The 20,438-nt window shown below is 41.1% G+C and overlaps 1 protein-coding gene across 1 annotated transcript in view; it reads right to left on the bottom strand.

Annotated features, from left to right (window-relative positions):
• The window catches only part of LOC115772827 (ryanodine receptor 3), a 77,273-nt gene that overhangs the window by 9,916 nt on the left and 46,919 nt on the right, over positions 1 to 20,438 (bottom strand). Inside the window, exons 51-84 of the mRNA XM_030719229.1 lie at positions 20,128 to 20,217; positions 19,870 to 20,016; positions 18,688 to 18,750; positions 18,447 to 18,522; positions 18,034 to 18,157; positions 17,781 to 17,896; positions 17,613 to 17,680; positions 17,411 to 17,532; positions 17,199 to 17,248; positions 15,987 to 16,047; positions 14,780 to 15,018; positions 14,045 to 14,126; positions 13,827 to 13,957; positions 13,265 to 13,588; positions 12,732 to 12,972; positions 12,539 to 12,626; positions 12,327 to 12,419; positions 10,674 to 10,844; positions 9,824 to 9,883; positions 9,594 to 9,728; positions 8,933 to 9,045; positions 7,369 to 7,465; positions 5,810 to 5,919; positions 5,456 to 5,507; positions 5,332 to 5,379; positions 5,135 to 5,234; positions 4,970 to 5,049; positions 4,813 to 4,889; positions 4,443 to 4,516; positions 3,589 to 3,606; positions 2,870 to 2,950; positions 2,642 to 2,730; positions 2,429 to 2,557; positions 2,176 to 2,280 (exon numbers count right to left, since the gene is read on the bottom strand). Coding sequence (XP_030575089.1) covers positions 2,176 to 2,280; positions 2,429 to 2,557; positions 2,642 to 2,730; positions 2,870 to 2,950; positions 3,589 to 3,606; positions 4,443 to 4,516; positions 4,813 to 4,889; positions 4,970 to 5,049; positions 5,135 to 5,234; positions 5,332 to 5,379; positions 5,456 to 5,507; positions 5,810 to 5,919; positions 7,369 to 7,465; positions 8,933 to 9,045; positions 9,594 to 9,728; positions 9,824 to 9,883; positions 10,674 to 10,844; positions 12,327 to 12,419; positions 12,539 to 12,626; positions 12,732 to 12,972; positions 13,265 to 13,588; positions 13,827 to 13,957; positions 14,045 to 14,126; positions 14,780 to 15,018; positions 15,987 to 16,047; positions 17,199 to 17,248; positions 17,411 to 17,532; positions 17,613 to 17,680; positions 17,781 to 17,896; positions 18,034 to 18,157; positions 18,447 to 18,522; positions 18,688 to 18,750; positions 19,870 to 20,016; positions 20,128 to 20,217 — 3,654 coding nt within the window. The remainder of the gene's footprint in view (positions 1 to 2,175; positions 2,281 to 2,428; positions 2,558 to 2,641; positions 2,731 to 2,869; positions 2,951 to 3,588; positions 3,607 to 4,442; positions 4,517 to 4,812; positions 4,890 to 4,969; positions 5,050 to 5,134; positions 5,235 to 5,331; positions 5,380 to 5,455; positions 5,508 to 5,809; positions 5,920 to 7,368; positions 7,466 to 8,932; positions 9,046 to 9,593; positions 9,729 to 9,823; positions 9,884 to 10,673; positions 10,845 to 12,326; positions 12,420 to 12,538; positions 12,627 to 12,731; positions 12,973 to 13,264; positions 13,589 to 13,826; positions 13,958 to 14,044; positions 14,127 to 14,779; positions 15,019 to 15,986; positions 16,048 to 17,198; positions 17,249 to 17,410; positions 17,533 to 17,612; positions 17,681 to 17,780; positions 17,897 to 18,033; positions 18,158 to 18,446; positions 18,523 to 18,687; positions 18,751 to 19,869; positions 20,017 to 20,127; positions 20,218 to 20,438) is intronic.

The following is a 20,438-nucleotide window of genomic DNA, read 5'->3' as shown; positions in this document are numbered from 1 at the left end:
GGTTGATGTTATTTTGCTGTCTAGGAACAGATGGCGAGGTCAGGCTGACTCGTTTAGGGTCTCTATGGGCTCTGTATTCAATGTGCCATAAATCTGAAGTGTACTGTGATGCACCTGCGCTCTTCTTCATCCTGGCTTCTGCTGTCAGACCCAGCCCTTTGTGATGACCACTAGATAAAATTAGGTGGTTGGATTTCATCCCACTCCTGGTTTATTGGGCATATCAAAAATGGAGTCCTATTTCATGTAGCTGAGTGGAAATGACACATGTAATTGTACTGCAGTAGCGTGAGAATATCAATGAGCCTGGAGAGACCTCTAGTGACAACAGATAAAACACCAGCGGTGTTCAGATTTTTCCTTCAGCACAAGCAGTTTGATATAAATATTACCAGTGGCATTTAGTACACTTCTCTCCCCTTATTTCCTATTATTTATAGATCAACATTACAATGTTGATTGCAAAAGTCTTGAGCAATCTCTCCTTTCTTTACATTTTACGGCAATGGCTCTGTGGGGGTTTACAATTCTAACAAGCCTGAAAGTCAATATTTGGTATGACCACCTTTGTTCTTCAGTACAGCCTGAACTCTCTTTAAGTAGTCTTCAGGAATAGTTCTCCTGGCTTCTTGAAGGACATTTAAAGCTCTTCTTTGGAAGTTGAGCAATAATGTTGCGGTCCAGGCTCTGGGCTGCCCAATCCATGACTCATAGTGTCCCATTCTGTGTCCAGTTATGCTTTGACTGCATTGGCAGTGTGCTTGGGATCATTGGGATAATTTCATGGTGGATCAAAATCTGACAGTATTTTTCTATGTTCATAATTTCATCAATTTTGACAAGAACTCCAGCACAACTGGCTGTAATGCAGCCCCATGCTATGATACAGAATCCAGTGTGTTTTACAGATGGTTGTAAACACTCACTGTTGGACCTCTCTCCTGGCCTTCTCCACCCACCCACCCACCACTGAAAAGCCACCCTTCCATTGAAACCATTTCTAAGGCTTTGGGAAACAGTAGGTGGGTCAACTGAAGGATCAACTGCATCTCTCACGTCCTGTGTCAGATCTTTGCTGGATTTTTTTCTCCTTCTTGAGGACATGATTTTCATCTATCCACCCATCCATTTTCTTCTGCTTATCCGGGGCTGTGTCACAGGGCCCAATAGGACTCCTTCAGCTTGATGGGTCCCTTCCCCTCCAGTGTCCACCATCTGGTTCAGGGATTACTACCACGGCAGGCACCAACCACCTTGCAGCGGCAACTCCAAGCAAGAGCCGCAAGAAATGGAGGTAGGGAGCATGGTTCACACGGGACTTTAAGTCAATTTGGGATCAGTGTCCTCAGCCTCCCTCGCAATGTTCTCGAAGTTCTGCTGGAGGTGGAAGTTGAAGATCTTGCAGACTGGGGCCTCTGCCAGGGGCTCCCAGTGCACTCTCACTATACCGTTAGGTGTGTCAGGTCTGTCCAGCCAGGGTATCCTGGTGCCACTTATGCACTTATGGACATCCTTATGTTAGAACATGGTGTTTGTTATGGACAAATTGTTGTTTGCACAGGAGTCCAATACCAGAACACTGCTCAGGGGTTCAGATCGGACAGGCCGTTCCTCCCAATCACACCCCTCCAGGTCTCACTGTCGTTGCCCACGTGATCACTGAAGGCTGCCTGGTAAGTACTTGGATGACTTTCGTCTGCTGTACTTTTCTTTTCTTGTAAAGTTTCCTCAAATCTTTTAAGGACATGCTGCACAATATGTCAAGATATGCCAAGTTTTCTGCAATTAGTTCTATAGGAGTCACTTTGTTGGTGCAAAAATACAATTTTATGCCACTCAAACTGTGCTATCTTTAGAATCTTTAGTGTTTTAATGACAGGGTGCTAGGAACAAAGTGCCTAAAGATACAATTTAAATTTGGTTATTTGCTAAGTTGCTATGTGTAGATACAGCACTGGTTAATCCCTTATTTGACTGTATTGCACAAAACTGTAGATGATGCTACAATGCCAAAAAAAATCTCTCTCAGTTAAAGGTAAAAATACCAGAACAGCATATAATTCAGTTTAGGGAAGTCAATTTAAAGCACTTAAATTTAAAGTTTAGTCTAAGTTTGTTTTTGCCAATGGCAAATAACTACAGACACATCTGCATTGTTGTAGATAAAGGACATACCTGAGATAACTTCATCTGCATATTGGCAAAAACATGCAAGAATCCCACCACTGCATCCCACAGCCTGCTGTGAGCCAGACTCTGCTGATTCCCTATACATGGACCCTGGAGCACATAGCATAAAAAAGATACAGAGCCTAAAACAGAAGTTCAAATAATGAGAAACTGCATTTCTGAACATCCAAGCATTGAAAAAGTATTCACATATTGAGATATTAGACAGTTCTTATTGTGAAGTGTTGTGATAACGTACCTGTATATACTCTGTTAAAGAGTTGAACACCTGTTTTGCCACTGCTAGTGCTTTGGAGAAGTTCCTCTGACCGGCCTCATCAATAACATCCTTACCAGAGTAGTACCAGTAGAAATCACTAATGGATTCCTAATAGAAAAACAACACCTAAATTAATTGCATATATACCTTTTTAAAGGAACATTTAAAGCTCTATATGCAACAATGTGATACCTGCAGTCTTAGCAGGTAGTCCACAGTACTAATGATTATGTTGACTGTGGTTGTGTTCCCTGTCTGAGTCCTTAGGAAATTTTGAAAATCTAAAAGAGATGATTTAAAAATAAATTAAAAAAAAGATCAAACAATAATGCCGATAGAAAGGTTTTTGTTTTTAATCATTCATAGGCAGATTGAGGTATCATGTCTTTAATCTTGGTATATGGGAAAGCATCCACTTACCATTGTTATGGCCCTCACAGAGAAGCTGCAGAAACCTAAATAGATCCTTAGTAAACTCATCATTCTGCAGTACTTTGGAACCTGAGGACAGGAAATAAGATTAGTCGTCCTTTTCGGTGACAGGGAGGTCAAACACGCATCATTTTAACATCTGTACAGGCATCAAAGCTTGCATAGCTTTCACTTCCTCATAAAGCTGCTGTTTAGTTGTCAAAAGGCATAAAATTATGTGCACTATATTGACGGTTCAGAACACACACACATATATAAGGTATAGTGCATCATTTCACAAGTCAAAATAAGGCTTACAGTAGGAATGAAACTGAGCTTTGCTGTTTAATACCAGCAAAGCTTTGTTGTTCAGTACAAACAAAGCTTTGAGATATTTAATGCTTAATACACTTGTTAGTATTATCAAAAGTAAAGAAAAATGAGTCCCAAAAAAAAAAATAACAAGCAGTTTGGTTTTGTTGGTTTTTGTGTAAAAGAAGAAGTGGAAAGATTTGAGTCAGTTGACTGTGAACAATCTCTCCAGATGTCAAAGGAGCATGCATGCGTTCCTTCAAGTCCAGAGATAAAGAAGGTGGTTATATTGCATTCAGGATAAAGGGGGGGGGGGGTTCTGGTAGGGAATGAGGAGAGGGAGGAGGGAGCTGAACTGGAGGCAATCAACATGTCAGCATTTCATAGAATGAGTAGAATCTAAACCATGTATTTACCCCGCTCACTCACGTTGACTGCGACCGATGACATAAAAACATGATCAGAAGAAAACAAACGAACAAACAAACAAAACAAAAGCAGACATAAGCAAAGGAGAAGACATTTAGATTCAATCAGAAGAAGTAGGAACAGGAGAGAGTGACAGGGCTATTGATATATCTGTACATACTCACATTGAATTGCGACACTGACATGCGGTAACAAGTCTTAAAAGTACAGTCTGCTAGTTGGGCAGGTGTTTAGAGGTTAGACAGGAACCAAACTAGCGGTTACCATCACTTATGCCTGAGCTTATGAGGTGAAAATGAATTGGAATATGTATGATAAAAACATATTTATATACTGTATGCAACCCATCAGTTTAAATAAACACCTCTGATTAAAAAGTGAACTTTCATGTAAATGCAGTTGTGTACTTAAGTTGTGCACGAGGCTCAGACAGGACTTAGACATACAGTAGCACAGGTTTGCCTGCACGATGACGTGACAACGTAACACAAAAGCCACGCATGATATGGAGATGGACAAGAAGAAACTAAAGATATGATGTTTCGTCAAGCTAACCCTGTGGCTGTCATTTAAGAAATACAGCAATACGAGGCAAAGTAAGACACACGTTACATGTTACAATACCAGCGGTTCGGTAAGTGGCGTCGCACACGGTGGTATTAAAAAGAAAGAAGGAAGAAGTCGGTCTGCTACAGAAACAAAGCTGCAAATTCCTAAATCTCTGTACACTGGCAGCTGACAAAAATGCTGTTTACCGTTTTTATATCAACGTGATTAGATGTCTCTTACAAGGAGACAGCTGGGACAGTTCAGCATGTGTTTGTTTTTTTTTCACACTTACTTGATCCCTCTTCAGTTACCATCCCCAGACCTTCAGCTTTGTTTTGCCTTTCAAAAGCATTCAAGTCCAGGACGCTGACAGAAAGGAAAGACAATGATAGAACTATGATACGTTGTATTTATGTAGTCTGAACTTCTGCAACATATACTGTCAAAGCTGTTTTTACAGAAAAACGGGAAATGCACAGATGCCTGTCAAATATGATAACACAGACTCAGCGACTTTAATGTATGCATGCTGGCCACGCTTACACGTGCAGTCACCCCTGAAAGGCTCATTCCAAACCAGGAAAACTCCTGCATAGTGGTTTTAATTGCAGTTGAGTTAAAAAGCAAGTCTACTGGGTATTAATCACTCACTGCTCCATTACCTGCATGACATCATGAGTCCGGATAAGCTTTTAAAGAAGCCAACGTCTCTTTTTTCCTTGAGGTAGTCCAGCATTTTCTGCATCAAAATAAAAGTACAATTAAGAGCAAAGCTGAAGATGCTGACTGCATAGACTAGGCATGAAGAGTGCTCTGTACCTGCTGGACTAGGATGTTCCCTCCGTTGAGAATGGAGATGCCCAGTTTGAGGGTGACAGTTACAGTAGCACCAAATCGACCTGGTGAAAATGCATCATAGATGATTGCTCACCTAAATACGGTGATTGCACAAAGGTAGGCGGGTCAGTTTTTTTGTTTGCCTACCTTTGCTGGCACTGATCATTTGAAGCACCATCTCTGCAGCCCCTCGGTCATGTAGCCTGGCCTGCTGATACAGCATCTTTTGCTTCTCCATTTCCTTTTCCTGTGGGATATTATAACATGCACCACTTCTAAATACAATTGAACAAAAAAATAAATAAACTGAATGTTGAGCAACATTCTCCGAAAATCAAAAGCACCTCAAATGTTTTGTCTTTTCCTTCCTCTTCTTCACCTTCAGCACAACTCTGGAAAAAAAAAATACTATCAGAGCTCCACATTTTTACTGAAAAGGGTACAAGAGCATTTTAATGAGTGAGGTACCTTTGCCATCATATCTGCATAGGCAATATACAAGGGATCTTCTTCCAGAGAACTAATAAAGAAGGGAAGAAGTATCCGTTGGTTAAACCTTGCACAGCCCATATTTCACATCTCTGCTGTAACTCTGTAAACATTAAGTGGCAGTGATCCCATTTCTAGCCACAGCAGCAAAAAGACCTGAGAGAAATATTAAAAAGCTGCTTCTGTTTTCTTCGTAGTGTAAAATATGATGACAGTTTAGCTTATTGCGCTCCTTATTAGCTGAGAAGCATGCCAGAACAATTATGTAGCACAGATGGAGCAACCTGTGCTGGTGCCAGGTGGCCAGGTGTGTGAGAGTGACTGTATATTTACCTGCATTCAGTCAGAGCGTTATGGCTGAAATGCAGAATGAGCTGGTGAAGAGGGTCTGGCTGCTTTCTGACCTCCTCCTCTTCCTCCTCCTCCACTTTAGGCTGTATTTTCTGGACACAGCCACACGAGTCAGGCTGAAGTTCAATACTAAAAGCTTAGCATTTTACTATATAAACTGCTAAACTTACAACACTATGTACAAATTAACGTTAAAGGGGACCCATTATGCTCATTCCCCAGCTCCATATGATTTGTATTGTATCGTATACTGGATGTTGGTGCATCTCTTCAGTTCATTTTCTGGCTGCCCCTCACAAACTAAAGGTCTAAGCAGGTGGGTGAGAGAAGTCTCAGAAGAATCTGAAGCCTACGCTTTAGGCTCACAGGGATTACTGCAGAGCTCGTTATTTGAGCCTTTGGCCATGTTTCATATAAGAATTCTCCATTGTAGCAGCATACATACATACATATGATGGAAAAGAAGGAAAAGCATAATAGGCCCAACTGTTAACTCCTAAGAGAATCAAAAAAAAGACAAAGTGCACAAAACATGCATGGAAATGACACATCCACACACATGCTGGTACGAACACACACACAAGTGGTGATGTTCAGCAGTGTTAAAGGTGAGTGGAGTTAAGCATGACTCTCCACAAGCCCTCTTATATGGACAGTCTATAATTTCATTCAGCACTCAAAAATCAGATCCACTGGTGCTATTTTTTTTTCTACTGTTGCTCTAAAAATATGTTTGTCAGATTGGCTGAATCTTTAAGTTCTTCATCTGCTGCACCCTAACTTCATGAGAAATGATGTCAAGTCTTTCCCTTTTGGAGGCCTACTATTGGGTTTCTGCGGTTTCTGTCATATTTCAGGCCTGCTTCCATAACAAAATGACTGGGTGAAGTTAGTGAGGGTGATCTGCTTACTAGGGAAAACCTGTCATAATGTTCGTCAAATCACGTCTTTATTGACATATATGTGAGGTCTCAAAACCTGTCATTAAGAGTACGGGGAGGTGGTCAAATGTTGTCTTTATGGGGGAAAGAGTTAAAAGCAAAATTTTACAAATTCAAAACATATTCTTGCTTTATTTGTTAAAAACCAAAGACAAAGGAAAATAAACACAGTTTAGTTTGTTCAAACATGTCTATGTATCTCTCATGCCTAACAGCCAACCTCTTATTCCAGATTGGAATTTGGTTAATTTATCTATTTATATTTTATAAAGCCAATACTAAAAGCTACATATTTCTGAAGCTGTCTTGAATGTGGAGCTTTATGGAAGTGAAAATCCAGGAAAGAATCTGAACTTTCATAAATTTGAAATGTAAGTCAAAGCATCCTGACAGGATGCTTTCTTGCCTCTGCTGGATGGGGCGCAGTGATCAAACTACTTTGCTGGCTCTGACATCAGCAGTGATGTCATGCTTACCATAAATGGGCCTAGCTGTAAACCACTTTGCGGATGACAGAAGAGAGTGGTATGAGCTATGCTCAGCTTCCCGCAGCACATGGGTACCGACATAAGGGCACCAAGGGACAGCACAAGTACTTACTGCAAGGTCCTGCACTAGTTTCTCTTCAAAAGAGTACTCTTCTGTTTCTATCCATATTCTCTGATAGGCCAGGAGGAAGAGGTTAATAGAGCGATGCCTAGGGAGGGGTAAGAGGAGAGTAGCCTGGGTTAAAGATGAGCAGAGCAGAGGACGGTATCTCGTTTAGGATAGGTTAATATCAGTTAGTTTAGAGCACTGACACATCCAACAGGCCACCTTTGAGAAGATCAGTTTACTGCTTTGTTGGTTTTACAATTCTTTTTGTTTAATTTAAGGATAAATCTGCAGATAATATGTTCCCAGATGAGATTACTTCTAAAATTTTGCATTTTTTACATGCAGAGAAATCTGCAAAAGGGAATCAGAGTAAATATAAGAATCAAATAGATCAATTCACACTAAGAAGGACAAAGTTACAAAAAAAAAAAACAGCAGAGCAAGTGTTGAGCATCAGTTTGTAGCTTCCATTAAAAGTGACTATGAACTATGAACTACTATACTGTGAACAAAGCAGTATCTGGAGAGCTTTCCCTAACACGTGTCAAAGAGCTTTTCGCATCTAATTCAGCCAAGAAATTAAAATGGCAATTTCCAAACTATTCAGAACAATTTTTAAATTTGGCTCCTTTAAATTACTGTAAATATATGGCAAAACAAACTGGGAAAAGGGAAAGCTAAAATGTGGCAGAAATCATGCCAGGAGGAAAGCTGGGGTTAGCAGGTCACAGAGCAACTACTACATTACCGTCAGCATGGAGAGCAGACTGTCACAGTCTGTGTTCTCATGCATAATCTCCAGCCAAATGTGTTGGTAGGAATTCAGGAAGTAATTATTATTTTTGTGCCTATGGGGATGCCGTACAATAGAATGTGACACTGAGGAGAGAATAAAGACTGAACAGAGAGACAATAGAGAAAAATGACATCTGAATGTGTCAAACTTCAGGGAGAGCTGCAGTTATCCAGAGGCGTCACATACTTCCCTCCAAGAAAAACAATCATTGCTCCTGCATTGTAAACACTACCTAGTAATTATTTGCTATGCTGCAGCATATTTCACTGTCAACAGCTCTGAATAAATGAGTCATGCTGTCAGGCAGGCGGGTGGCATCATCTGAGCACATATTGAGGATGGCCACCCCGAGGTTGGGCCTCATAATTGTTTTCCTCCTTACTGTAGCGCCCTGCCCAACTTCCTGTGATTGAGTTACAGAGCAGCAGGGCATGAAATTGCTTGTGTCCCTTTTTTTTCTACTCTTTGATAACAGCTGTGGGCTAGACATTTGTCCTACAAACTGAGGGCGGCTACGCATTAATGCAGGGTCAGATCTGAGGAGGAGCGAGCGAGTCAGACAAAAGGAGAAAGTGTGATGGGAGAGCGTGCAGAGGCGCTTTCTGCAGCATTTTCCATCCGCTAGTAGTACCACAGGAAGGTCAGTGCTACCCTCTGCTGGAGTGTCATCTTGGTTTCATCTTTACAAGGTTGCTTCAAATGTTTGGAGACCTGGAAACAATGATGTAAGGTGTAAACAGTGTCGGTTTAACCGTTACAGTACAGTCATACCTTGGCAGATTATAAAGCGGAGCCATTCGGAAGCAGGCAACAACTGCGCGCTTCCTCTGCTTGGAGAGCAACTTCTGCCACACACATTTTTTGGATCTCAGTGGTTGTTCCACCTAATGAGGGTAGAAGAACTGAATGGTAAGATTTTTCAATAACACTCAAATGTAATTTCCTACCAAGCAAACCAGAGGAAAAAAAAAAAGAAATAATAGCTTAGAACTTTTCATCAGGCGCGTGATTGGTTTTTTCTCAGCAGTGTATTCTGCTGACTCATCCCAAACCTGACTGTTCGTAATGGAAAGGACAGAGCACAGTAGAGTGGGAGTCAGAAATGGTGAAGTGGCCAGATGCAATTTTACTCGCAAGGATTTGTCACCCATGCAAAATGAAAAGAATATGTTGGTTTTTTTTGTTTGTTTTTTTGTACCACAGAGCAGGAAGAAGCTCGCGACAAAGGACGAAGCAAGCACCTAAAGGAAATTTATCTTCCCAGCAGCATGTTTGAATTAATTGTATATTTGCAAGCAGGCAATGTATCCAAATGTATCCAAGTTCAAAGATCCTGAAACTCTGCACAGCTAATACAGTAATAATAATAATAATGCAACCCTAACTGTCAATTAGACTTTGCATTGTTTCCATGTAAATGTTAGAGCCTGACCTGCTCCAGGTTAAAGACGGCAGCAGAGATCCTCTGGATACGATCCACCACCTTTTCGGGATCTGGAGGCCCGTCAGTCCTCATCACTATGTCCTTGTACAGGTTGAGCTGCCACCGAACAGCAGGGTCATCCGACTAGGAGTGTGTTTTAGAAAAAGAAGTCAGACACAGAGACATATACAGAAGCTAGTATCTACTTACAAATATGAATCTAATTTCAACCTGCTCACCTTTTCTCGAAGGTGCAGGTTCTGCCGAATGTGGTCTTTGACTTCATCATCTGTATCTTTCTGTTAAACAGTGACGGAAAGAAATGCCTTATGTTAAAGTCCTTGTTATAAGCACGAGTTGAAAGATCCTTTTAAGTCCTTACACAGTAATTGTTGATTTGTATTATGTGTTACTAGAGCTATGCTTGTAAGAGAACCTTGTTTACAGGTTATAAATTGTTAAAAAGCATTTTTAATAGCCTTGAGTTTAACTAGCTTACCTATTATAACAGCTTTTTTAGCTTTTTTGGTAATTTTTCAAGATTAATATGCACATTATTTTGACACTGCATGGGAACTAATGAGAATAATGCAAATACATGTACTCCACTTTGATATAAAACATAACTCAAGCCTGTTATAGTCAAGCAATGAGAAAAAGTGTAAATCTACTATATGAACCTAATTTGAAGTGTTTCTTGTCTATTTCAGATAACAAAGCTACTTTCAGCTCCCTTTTTCACAGGGCATCGCCACAGCAGGTAGCTCCACATGTTTGATTTGGCAGAGTTTTTACACCAGATGCTCTTCCTGATGCAACCCCCGGGGGATCTGTGTCTCCGCCTGGTCTCAAAGCAGGGATCTTTCACTTGTTAGCTGAATGTTTAAACCACTACACAATGGAGCCGCTTGTTATTTCAGATAATGAAGTGACTTAATACCTGCAGATGATCCAGTCTGCAGGAGTGGAGAGGACTTTTGTGGAATTCAAAATCTACTGTGAAAGTGTGGAAACGACTTGTTCTTGCAGCGGTTTGAGTGCATGGCTGCCTCGCCAATTATATACAGTACGTGACAAATGTTTTCTCACCATGAGGTAGCGTATCTTAGCCAGAGAGATGAGCTCCTGATCTCCTGGGGTACACATGTTGAGACCGATAGGCAGCATCTTCTTCAGGGCGGCCACAATCAGTGAGGTTTGGATGGAGTAGAACTCACCCCGCCTCTTCTTGTGCTTCCTCTCCTGATCTTGTCCTCCAGACTGAAAATTGAAAGTGTTAATCTTAGACAACACACACTAGAAAATAAAAGCCAAGAGCTTTTAGCAGTTAAATATGTTTAGTCTTTAAAGGGGAAGCATACTATTCTTTTTGCTGAGACTAATGCTACACCAAAACAATTCCCTTCTATATTTACACTGATAACTTAAAAGTGTTTTATTTCACAGTGGGAGCACTCACACTGTGTTTGAGCAAAAGCCAGAGGCCACTGAGGCATTTATTTTTTTTCAGCCTTGGCAAAAATCTGTGACCGGACTAAATCATCTGTGCCACTGAAGCATTAAGAATGAAGTCTCACACCTCAGTTGAAAAGCAGAGCTAGCAGGCTGTTTCTCTGAGCCAAACTGGAGATGCTGGCTCCGAGGAAACACTAATCTCCATACTAACATAGATATATAGACAGACACGCACACACAGTGTTATCACACATTGACAAAATATAAATAGCTTCAAGTATGGGCTGAGCACACCGGAGTATCACAATCCATCAACAGCAAACACACCACATGATTTTATACACAGGGGCTGGGCTTCATTACTCTAGATGAGACACGTTTCACCCACACGGCAATGAGGAATGACCAAAGTGTCTATGTCAAACAAGGTGATGAATGGAGGCCACAAATAATCAGGGGGACATAATGTATAACTACACTGTAGACTATATAGCACAGCGGCTCAAGCTATTGGCTTTTCTGCTTGGCGACTAGAGCATGTAAGCCAATAAGCTGGCAGGTAAACAGCTCATGCACTGCATCACTCTACCTTTTCCTTAAAGGACTGTTTGAGACAGAGAGAGATTGAGAGAGACAGAAAGAGAAAGACAGAAGAAAGGGACGAGAGAGCAGTTAATGGAAGCGCACGGTCCTCACATGGACGTTGCACTGCAATGAAAACCATTTGTTTGCCTTTAAACAGCTAAAGCAGGCAGACAAGAAATAAAATGTGCTAACCCCTGCAACACTGACAGGGCCTGAAAGTATGATGCAATATTTGTTTAGCGAGGCATGAATGTTAGTTTCTCCAAGTTAGTTTAACAAGCATGTATATCCATACACACGTGCCTAACACACACATAAGTCCAAGTCCATTTTAATAGTCTTGTTATTCACAATGAGCTTTCCTACTGTGCTCCACGCACGACTTTGAACTATGTGTTTGTGTGCTCACGTGTGTAGTTCCTCTGAGCTTCTCTTTAGCATTTAACATGTTAACATATGAGCACATGTACACAAAAATTAATCTGTTAACATGGCAGATGTTAACATGTATCATCCTACTGGTCCTAGTTATGTTTGGTTTTAATCACCCGTGTCTCTGAAACGCAAACATAGTATTTTTTTTTTCCCCCATCTTGACGGGTGATGGTGCTGAAGATGAGTAATACAGAGTGTTAATCAGCTGCACTGTCAAGTCAGAAATAAGGAGTTAACTGTGTTGAGTGGGCAGGCTTTAAAACCTACCTTGGACATCTTTGTTTTATTATCTCCAGTCAAGAATGAAAGGTTGTTGATTTCATTCTGGACCACAAAGTTTTGTTCTTCTCTTTTGAAATTCTGGGGATGGGGGGGGCACAAAAAAAAAGCTGGTTACTGTATAAATATGGTTCTGCCATATTGGTCATAAGAGTCTCTGACCTTTCTAAGTATAACATGTAAGAGATCAGGGCATTTACATGTGACTTGCACCAGAGGATAAATATCTCTGCGACCATCCTGAAGAGGTCATTGGAGTCCGAATCTGGTTCTTTCAGCCACCTTGACCTGTAGTGGCAGACAGAGATCATTACGCTAACAGCAGCATCTTCCCCCTTTACTTCCAAACCCTCCTTTATAATAACTCAATGAGCGGCTGCTCAGCGAGCTAACCTGTTGTTGTCCACATAACGGATGAGCATGGGGTAAAATGCGTACAGGTCCCTGCAGAGCACAGCAAACTCATCCAGGATGAGCAGCTCGGCCTCCTGCGTGTCTCCTTTACAGTCGGCCTTGAGGAGCTCTTCCTCAGCCACCACTTTCACTGTCTTCTTCTTCAGTTTCTCCAGCGTGGGCAGGAAGTGGCTCTTCAGCAGGTCTGCACGGGCCTTGCTGATGATTGGCTGGACATAAACTGATCGGTGAAAGATAGAAAACATTCAACATAGTTGCTCACTTCAGTAACATTTCCCCTGCCAATTAATGCTATTACAAACTAAGAGCTTTTACTGTGCGTTTCCTATTGCATAACAATTCCAGTTTCCCAATCCAAATACATTTTTTGGATGGCACTGTGATATTAATGTTTACCATGGCCATGTTAAATTAGAATTAACATGCAAATATTTGCATGGCTAAAAATTAGGGTGACCTTAGGATAAATATATTTATCCTTTGTAATATATTCCTCCGAAACAGATGCCCACCTGCAATTCTCTTCATCCAGGACGCCTCATCGATGCCCAGGTTGTTGTTGAGGATCTTGAGGATGTTGCCGAGAATTAGACTGAGGTGCTCTGAGGTGACGGTGGTGCAGCAGACGCTTCCCCCACTGGCTGGCTGGTTTTCAGGACCCCTTTCCCACCAGTAGGACAGATAGTTACACAGCATGGGCAGCACCACCTCAATCACATGGGGCATCTCTGTATACCGCGCTCCCGACTCAGCCATGTCATTGATGTCCTTCATGAGGCGGTCCAGTCGTGGCATGCCAGGACACATTTCTTCCACTGAGTCTTGTATTCCTAGGGCTAAAACACAGCAGGAGCTGATATGTGCAGAATGTAATTAACACCAACACACAAGACAGGGGTGAATTAAACATCATTCATATCAGTGAGGTGAGGTGTCTACACAGAACCCAAAATAATCATAGTGATAATTAAGGTGATTCTTAAATCTTAATCTTTGAGAACAGAGGTCAAAATGATAGCTGTTTGATTTTAGAAACTCTTTTATTTTTAAAAAACATAATTACATATGACTCACTGGCTCGCTCTCTGGCGTTCTTGGTATTAAAGACGGAGCAGGGGTTGTATGGGTTGAGCTGCGGCTCTAGAAAGGCAACAGGCAGGGCCCCGGCCAGGGTTGCCAGGCACTGACCGAGAGCTGGCAGCTGTCTAAGGGACACAAAGAGAGTAATTAACCATCAGCGTGTTTCTTTACTCAAGCTTTCATCAGTGACACAACATTTAACCTTAGGATACCTTTCTACATAGATGTTTTTCCCAGTGCCCAGCGCATAGAGGCTGGTCAAGATTCGATAGCAGGACACTTGGACATCATCCACTAGGAAAACAGAACAACCAGAAATCAGCTGGAAGTAAATCTGGTATCAATAAAGCACAGAAAATAAAATAATGCACATCTGAGATGAGAAATGCGCGCGACGTCCTGTGGTGATAATATTGTGGTTTTTCTTTCTGATAAAATCACATTTAGCTAAACTTGTATTAGTCCATTCTTGTTAACCTCATTCTACCTTAAATATTATTTCTGACAAAACTCTGATAACACCTGTTCTGCTGGTTTATCCATGATCCTTCTTTTGACGCTTATCCAGCATTAACAGAGAAATATACAGTAATGTTTAGTAAAGTCTTGAGCAGCCACTCATTGCTTTATATTTTGTTAGGCAAATGGGAAAGAGGTGCAGCAACCTGTGCAAACATATGTGGAACTACAGCGTATGAGGTAAAAGTGGAAGAAAATAGATGGATGGATCACCTCCATTTTTCCATACAGTCTATGCGCCCTTAGTTATGTAAAATTTTAAATGAAGCTGAACTGATGTGACCATCATATTCTAAGTGACTGTGGAAAACCTCTACAAAGACATAATCATGAATTGCAATAAACCTAACACTGACACTTGACTATTTCTTTTTACTCGCAACCTCTCAAACAGCACGTTTGATCATTCCTTTGCTGTCAGGACTCACAAAGCAGGTCGACTCCGAAGTGGTGTTGAGTAATGTGTTCAAACAGTGCAGTTAGGATGGGAAGCAGAGCTACAGTGGTGTAGTTGATATTCTGTGACACTCCTTTCATCTGTGAGCGGGAGTGAGTGAACTTCCCCAGCTTCAGGTTCTCGAAAGTTTTCTCCAGATCCTCTGCGGCGTTCTCAAAGAAAGTCCTCAGCCCCACCCTCACCTGCTCGGAGCCCGACTTCATCACCGTCCTGTTAGAGCGGACGAGAGCGTGATGAACGACTGAAACCAAATGAGGAGATGCACTAGGGCGGTGGTATTGGTATGAGCTACAACACTGTTTACCCCCAGTAGAATACACTCATATGTGCAATTATTCCACTCTCAGAGTATGTGAAGGTTTTAGTCATGAAATATGAGATGTGAGTATCAACCCGACTGCCCTCGCACTGAAACATAAATGATTTATTTAATAAATTTGGAGAATATTTAAATCCAAGGTGAGTTTGCCAGTTATAGCCCCTTGAAAAATGGCACAACACTCAGTAGATTAATATCATTAGTCTGTCTTCTCTGAGCATTTCACAGTTCATAACATTGGCAAATGAATTACCCATTGTTGTAACGCTGTAACGTATCCCAGAAGGAAGGAGAAGTGAAAGACAGAGTCTGTGGGCATCAGCTGTAGCTCTTCAGCACAAACAAGGCACAATAATATGTTGCAAATTTAGCCTCATTATGTGTACGCTGCATTAGGAAACAGTACATTGTCTCTAAAGAACACTGTGAGCCTTGGGCAGCATGTGCCGCATGAAATTTGTGTTGCTTATTTAAATGCCAAAGAAGGCTCTTCATTAATGCCAGTGCTTCCCATAAGACTCCCAAATTAAAGCTGTTTAAAAGACAAATATGCACATCTTGAGGGTCCAACAGAGGTTAGATTTACTTATCAGTGCCTCTCTAACCAATTAATGTTTAACCACAACCATTATCAAACCGAGGTAACGATGGATAATGGTTAACGTTTAAATGTCTCTGTTTTTCAGCCTTTGAGGGGAGACACTACAGGTGAATATGGGAAAAATTTACTATATATATATATATATATATATATATATATATATATATATATATATATATATATATAGTTTTATTGACTTCCATTGATTTTGAGAAGAAAACTCAAAGGTACAATGTGTTTTGCCAAATTTGTACCAACCTGGTATCGAGAGTGTGTGCCAAGATGTGCAGACAGCTGACCATGGTGGTGGAATCACTCCCTACAAAGCACCAAGAACACAGAAGCCTTCATTAAGAGCAAAAGAGGAATGTACTGAAATTTTATTTTAATTTCAGTACAAATTTCAGTAAATTTTAATTTTATTGTTTGAGTTTTTTAGTATCTTGAGCCTTAATTCTTTTTCTCAGTTCTTGTCCCTCGTGTCTTTCTCTGACACATTTTGAGTGTGTTGTGGTCTCTGTGTTAGTGCTTGTGTCATGTTTCTGGACTTTTATGGGACCTTTTTTTGATTATTATAACTGTCTACAAATAAACTGCTTACCTTTTTTTTTTTTTTTATTCCATCTCTCAATGCTTTTACATTTGGGTCCTCACCTCCACTCCAGCATTATATGACAGAAATACAGTCTCAAAACTACTGAATATTGTCTGATGATGATCTTATTATTTTATTATTGCTTTTTATTAGTTTTTTAAAATGTATCTGCATTCATTCAAAGGATAGTAAAGAATGACTGGCACAGGGAACATTATTCTTTATCCGGATATCCGCTCACTGGAACAGAAGTCCCAAGACACTGGCTGCTATCCCCACAGGTTAAGTTATGATAGCTGGGTTCTCAGATTATATCCTTTAATAAAATGGACATATTGTTTAATGTAAGGAATGTTCAGGATACTGAAAATATAAATAAACATCAAAGAATATGAATAATCCATTGAAGAGTTCCAACATAGTGAAATATGGACTCATTGGCCTTCTTACCACTCTCACTGTAGAGCCAGCAGCCAATTAGATTTTCTTGTGTTTCAAATCCATGTGCCATGGCTGATGCATGGCACCAGGCAGGGAGTCTGGCACCAGAAGCTGCTGAAACACCTCCTCTTCTCACATATGTTATGGAGATAATTGGTTCAGCACATAAACTAAGTTATGTGCTACCTACATGTACATTATCAAAAAGATGCTGGGCAGAGTCAGGCTGGCTGCTTCCAATATTTATATTAAGCTAATGTAGTCAACTGCAGGCAGTGGCTTCATATTTCCTATTTACCAGAAAAACATTCAGGCTCCCTTCCTAGCTTTAGATAAGAAAAACTCTTTCTCTAAGGTCTGATGACCCCCACCCCCCCCACCCCACCCCCACACACACACACACACACCTGACCAGACATTAGTAGTCGGCTTACCAAAAAGTGAAATCCTGTGTCTGACAAGAGCTGCCAGTTTACAAAAGAGGCTGGAGGCATGAAGAATTAGAAATAGGAATGAAATCAGAAAATCAGGGCTAGTAAAATCACGAGTAGGAGAGCAGTAACAAAGTTCATAATATTTTAAGGAGAACATGGCAACAAGCAACAGCCATGCTGCACCATTGCAAGTAATTCAACTGAAAGGGTACCTGGTGACCATCTCCTTCTCCTTGTTGGAGGCATAGCCGCTACTGCTCAGATTCTTATTGGGAGAGGAGAGGAAGTAGAGGGAGTGGTTCTTAAAGTACTGGTCAATGAGAGGGAGGAGAACCTGGAGGACGACAAAGCCGAATCGGGTTAAGTGAATTACGTTTGATAGAGTTATCCGCGGTGCGTGTGCTGCTTTCTTACTTTGGCAAAAAACTTGATTTCTTGTTCGTGAGGTGACCTGTCTGTCTTCCCAGTGGTGGCCATGGCTTCTGGATTGAGAATATAAAAAGTTTATTGAAAAAAAAAAAAATAGTAAATTGCAAGTCTGCTTTACTCACATCATGTGCATTATTATTAATATTGCCATACCTAAGTGGGCAATGAATTCCTGGGCTGAGTCAACATATTTGAGCAGCTTCTTGAGGAATTTATAGGCAAACCTTTTCTCCATGGAAGAGGAATCCTGCTCCAAGTCCTTCAGACCTCTGCAACACAAGAAGACATCTATAAATGAATATTTTGATAAAACCTTGAGGATGGATACCACTGCTAGGTATAAATGTGTGGAACGTTTCTGCAAGACCTTAACACGACATCAGAGACAGTATTTCTCTGCATTGACCTTGTGATGCTATAGCCATTGATTAGCAGGAAGCGGAAAAGGTCCTGAGCCTTCTCCCGATCACGAGCCTTCTCCTTGGCCGTCAGCGTGTCGTAGGGCACCAACAAAGGATGCGTTCCCCCTCCTGAAACCACAAACAGCCTACTGTTCAGACAAGATTAGCAATGTCTGTCTGCTGAGTGTCTCCATGAAGGCAGATGGCAAACCGGAGTGGCAGCACCGCTCAGCTGAATCTAGTTAGTCAAGACCAGCGAGGCAGACACGCATATGCTCACAAGCACGTTTAAACACAACAACACAGCGCTTTAATTCCACCCACCCACCCAAACACACACATACACACACTCTTTCTGTCTGCTCTTCATGTGTCTTTATGCAGTATGCATCTCTGATTGACTTCATTAGCAAATCACCTCTACTTCCAAGGTCACTTTTTTTCTTCTTGGCCCAGATGTTATGGTAATTTTCAGCCACCACCTCCACCATCCCCTTGAACAGAAGACAAAAAGAAGTGAGAAGCACATCCCGCCCACGTTACTCATTCGCATTCAGGAAGCATTGCTTTTGATCTTGTATTCAGATTGAGCGGGCCTTTGAAATATGAGAAGGAAGGAAAGGAAAGAAGTGCAACAAATCAAACGTGGGGTCACTCACTTGCAGCTCTCTGGATAGAACCACGTTGCTTGTGTCTATTGGGCTCGGATTGAAGCCATTGGCCTGAAAACAGATGTAGGTTTACAGCAGTGAGAATGCGAGCTTGATTGTGCTTTTATCTGTAAATCGACTCTTTGATAACACAAGACTTCGGACACAGTAGCCTGTGATAAAGGACTTTATTGTGTATTCAGGCTTATGGGAGAAAGAGATTAGTAACAATATTACTCCTGTGCTCTTAGTAGTCCTGTACTAGAACTAGAAAATGTGAAGTGATTGCAGCTTTAATATAAATCAGTGACAACAAAAACAACAGTAATACTGATAAATAATTTGTAAAAATAGGTGAATAAAAGTAAATAGTTAATATTGGCTAAAAGAAAACATCCAAAACTTAGACAGAAGTAAATGACAGAAATGAAAAAGATCATGCTTCTGCAACCTAAATAGATACTGGTTTAGAAAAGAAAATGCCACATACATTCATTGGACTCCTAGCTAGTACTGAGTTGGAGCCTTTTTGCATTCAGAACTGCTTTAATTCTATGTGTCATAGATTCAACGAGGTGCTGGAAACATTCCTCAGAGATTTTCGTCCATATTGACACAGCATCACACAGTTGCTTCAGATTTTTTGGCTGCACATCTATGACCAAATCTCTGGAGCTTGAAAAAGTCTTCAAGAAACTTCAAAGAAGTCCAGTCGCTTTTTCAAGTCCCAGACACTACAGTACCGTGACCCGGATGACTGAGAACCTACACAGACCTCCACGATGCAAATCTCCACCACACACCTAAAGGTGTGGATTGTGGTCTAGTGACTGTGGAGGCAATTTGTACACAGTCACGTCATCAAGAAACCAGTTTGAGATGATTTGAGCTTTCTGAAATGGCTTGTTATCCTGTTGAAAGCAGCCATCAGTAGATGGGTTAACTGTGGTCTTAAAGGGATGGACATGGTTAGTAGAAATACTCGGGTAGGCTGTGGCGTTAAAGCAATGCTAAATAGGCACTAAGGGGTCCAAGGTGTGCCAAGAAAATATCCCTCACACATTACACCACTACCAACCTGACCCACTAACACAAGCAAGGATAGATCCATGCTTTCACGTTGTTTACACCAATATCTGACCCAACCATCTGAATGTTGGAGCAGAAATTGAGACTCATCAAACCAGGTACCTGTGAAGCCTGAGATATCTTTCTCATTTTTTCAGTCTCCCTCTGCTGAGACATGCTCTCTCCATCCTTGGTCCTATCAATACTCCACCCCATTGCCAGCATACTCTTCAGGGACTCTCTAATAGGCCATCTGTAAATATCCTTCTCCTAAAGCAGAGCGACAGAAATGGAGAACAAATAAAAAACTCATAAGCCTTAAAAGCCCTAATCTCTTTAAAGTTAATATTATTTACAAATATCTCATTTTTCATACTGTACCTTCTCTGTCAGGGCTTTGTAGGTCCTTAGCTGAGGATGAGTCTTCGCCTTCTCATCGACACAGTCTCCATATTTCCACCCAAGCAGCACCTGAGGCACAAGCAGAGAGTGACGGCAAACCGGATTGCCTTCAGAGCTCCCTGAGGACAAGATTTACTATTTGACAGACTAGCTAAGAGATTAAGCACACATATTTTATAGAGTCATGGTATAGTCAGTTGTTGCTGCTCTCAGCTTTTGTTAAAAACTTTTAACATATGCAACAATGCAGGCTAAGCAGTTGGCACAAAAGAGGGTGCAAGCTCTCTACT

This window comes from Archocentrus centrarchus, chromosome 22 (genome assembly GCF_007364275.1).
Source record: "Archocentrus centrarchus isolate MPI-CPG fArcCen1 chromosome 22, fArcCen1, whole genome shotgun sequence".
NCBI classification, from domain to species: Eukaryota; Metazoa; Chordata; class Actinopteri; order Cichliformes; family Cichlidae; genus Archocentrus; species Archocentrus centrarchus.
This window is presented reverse-complemented; position numbering and strand designations above follow the sequence as displayed.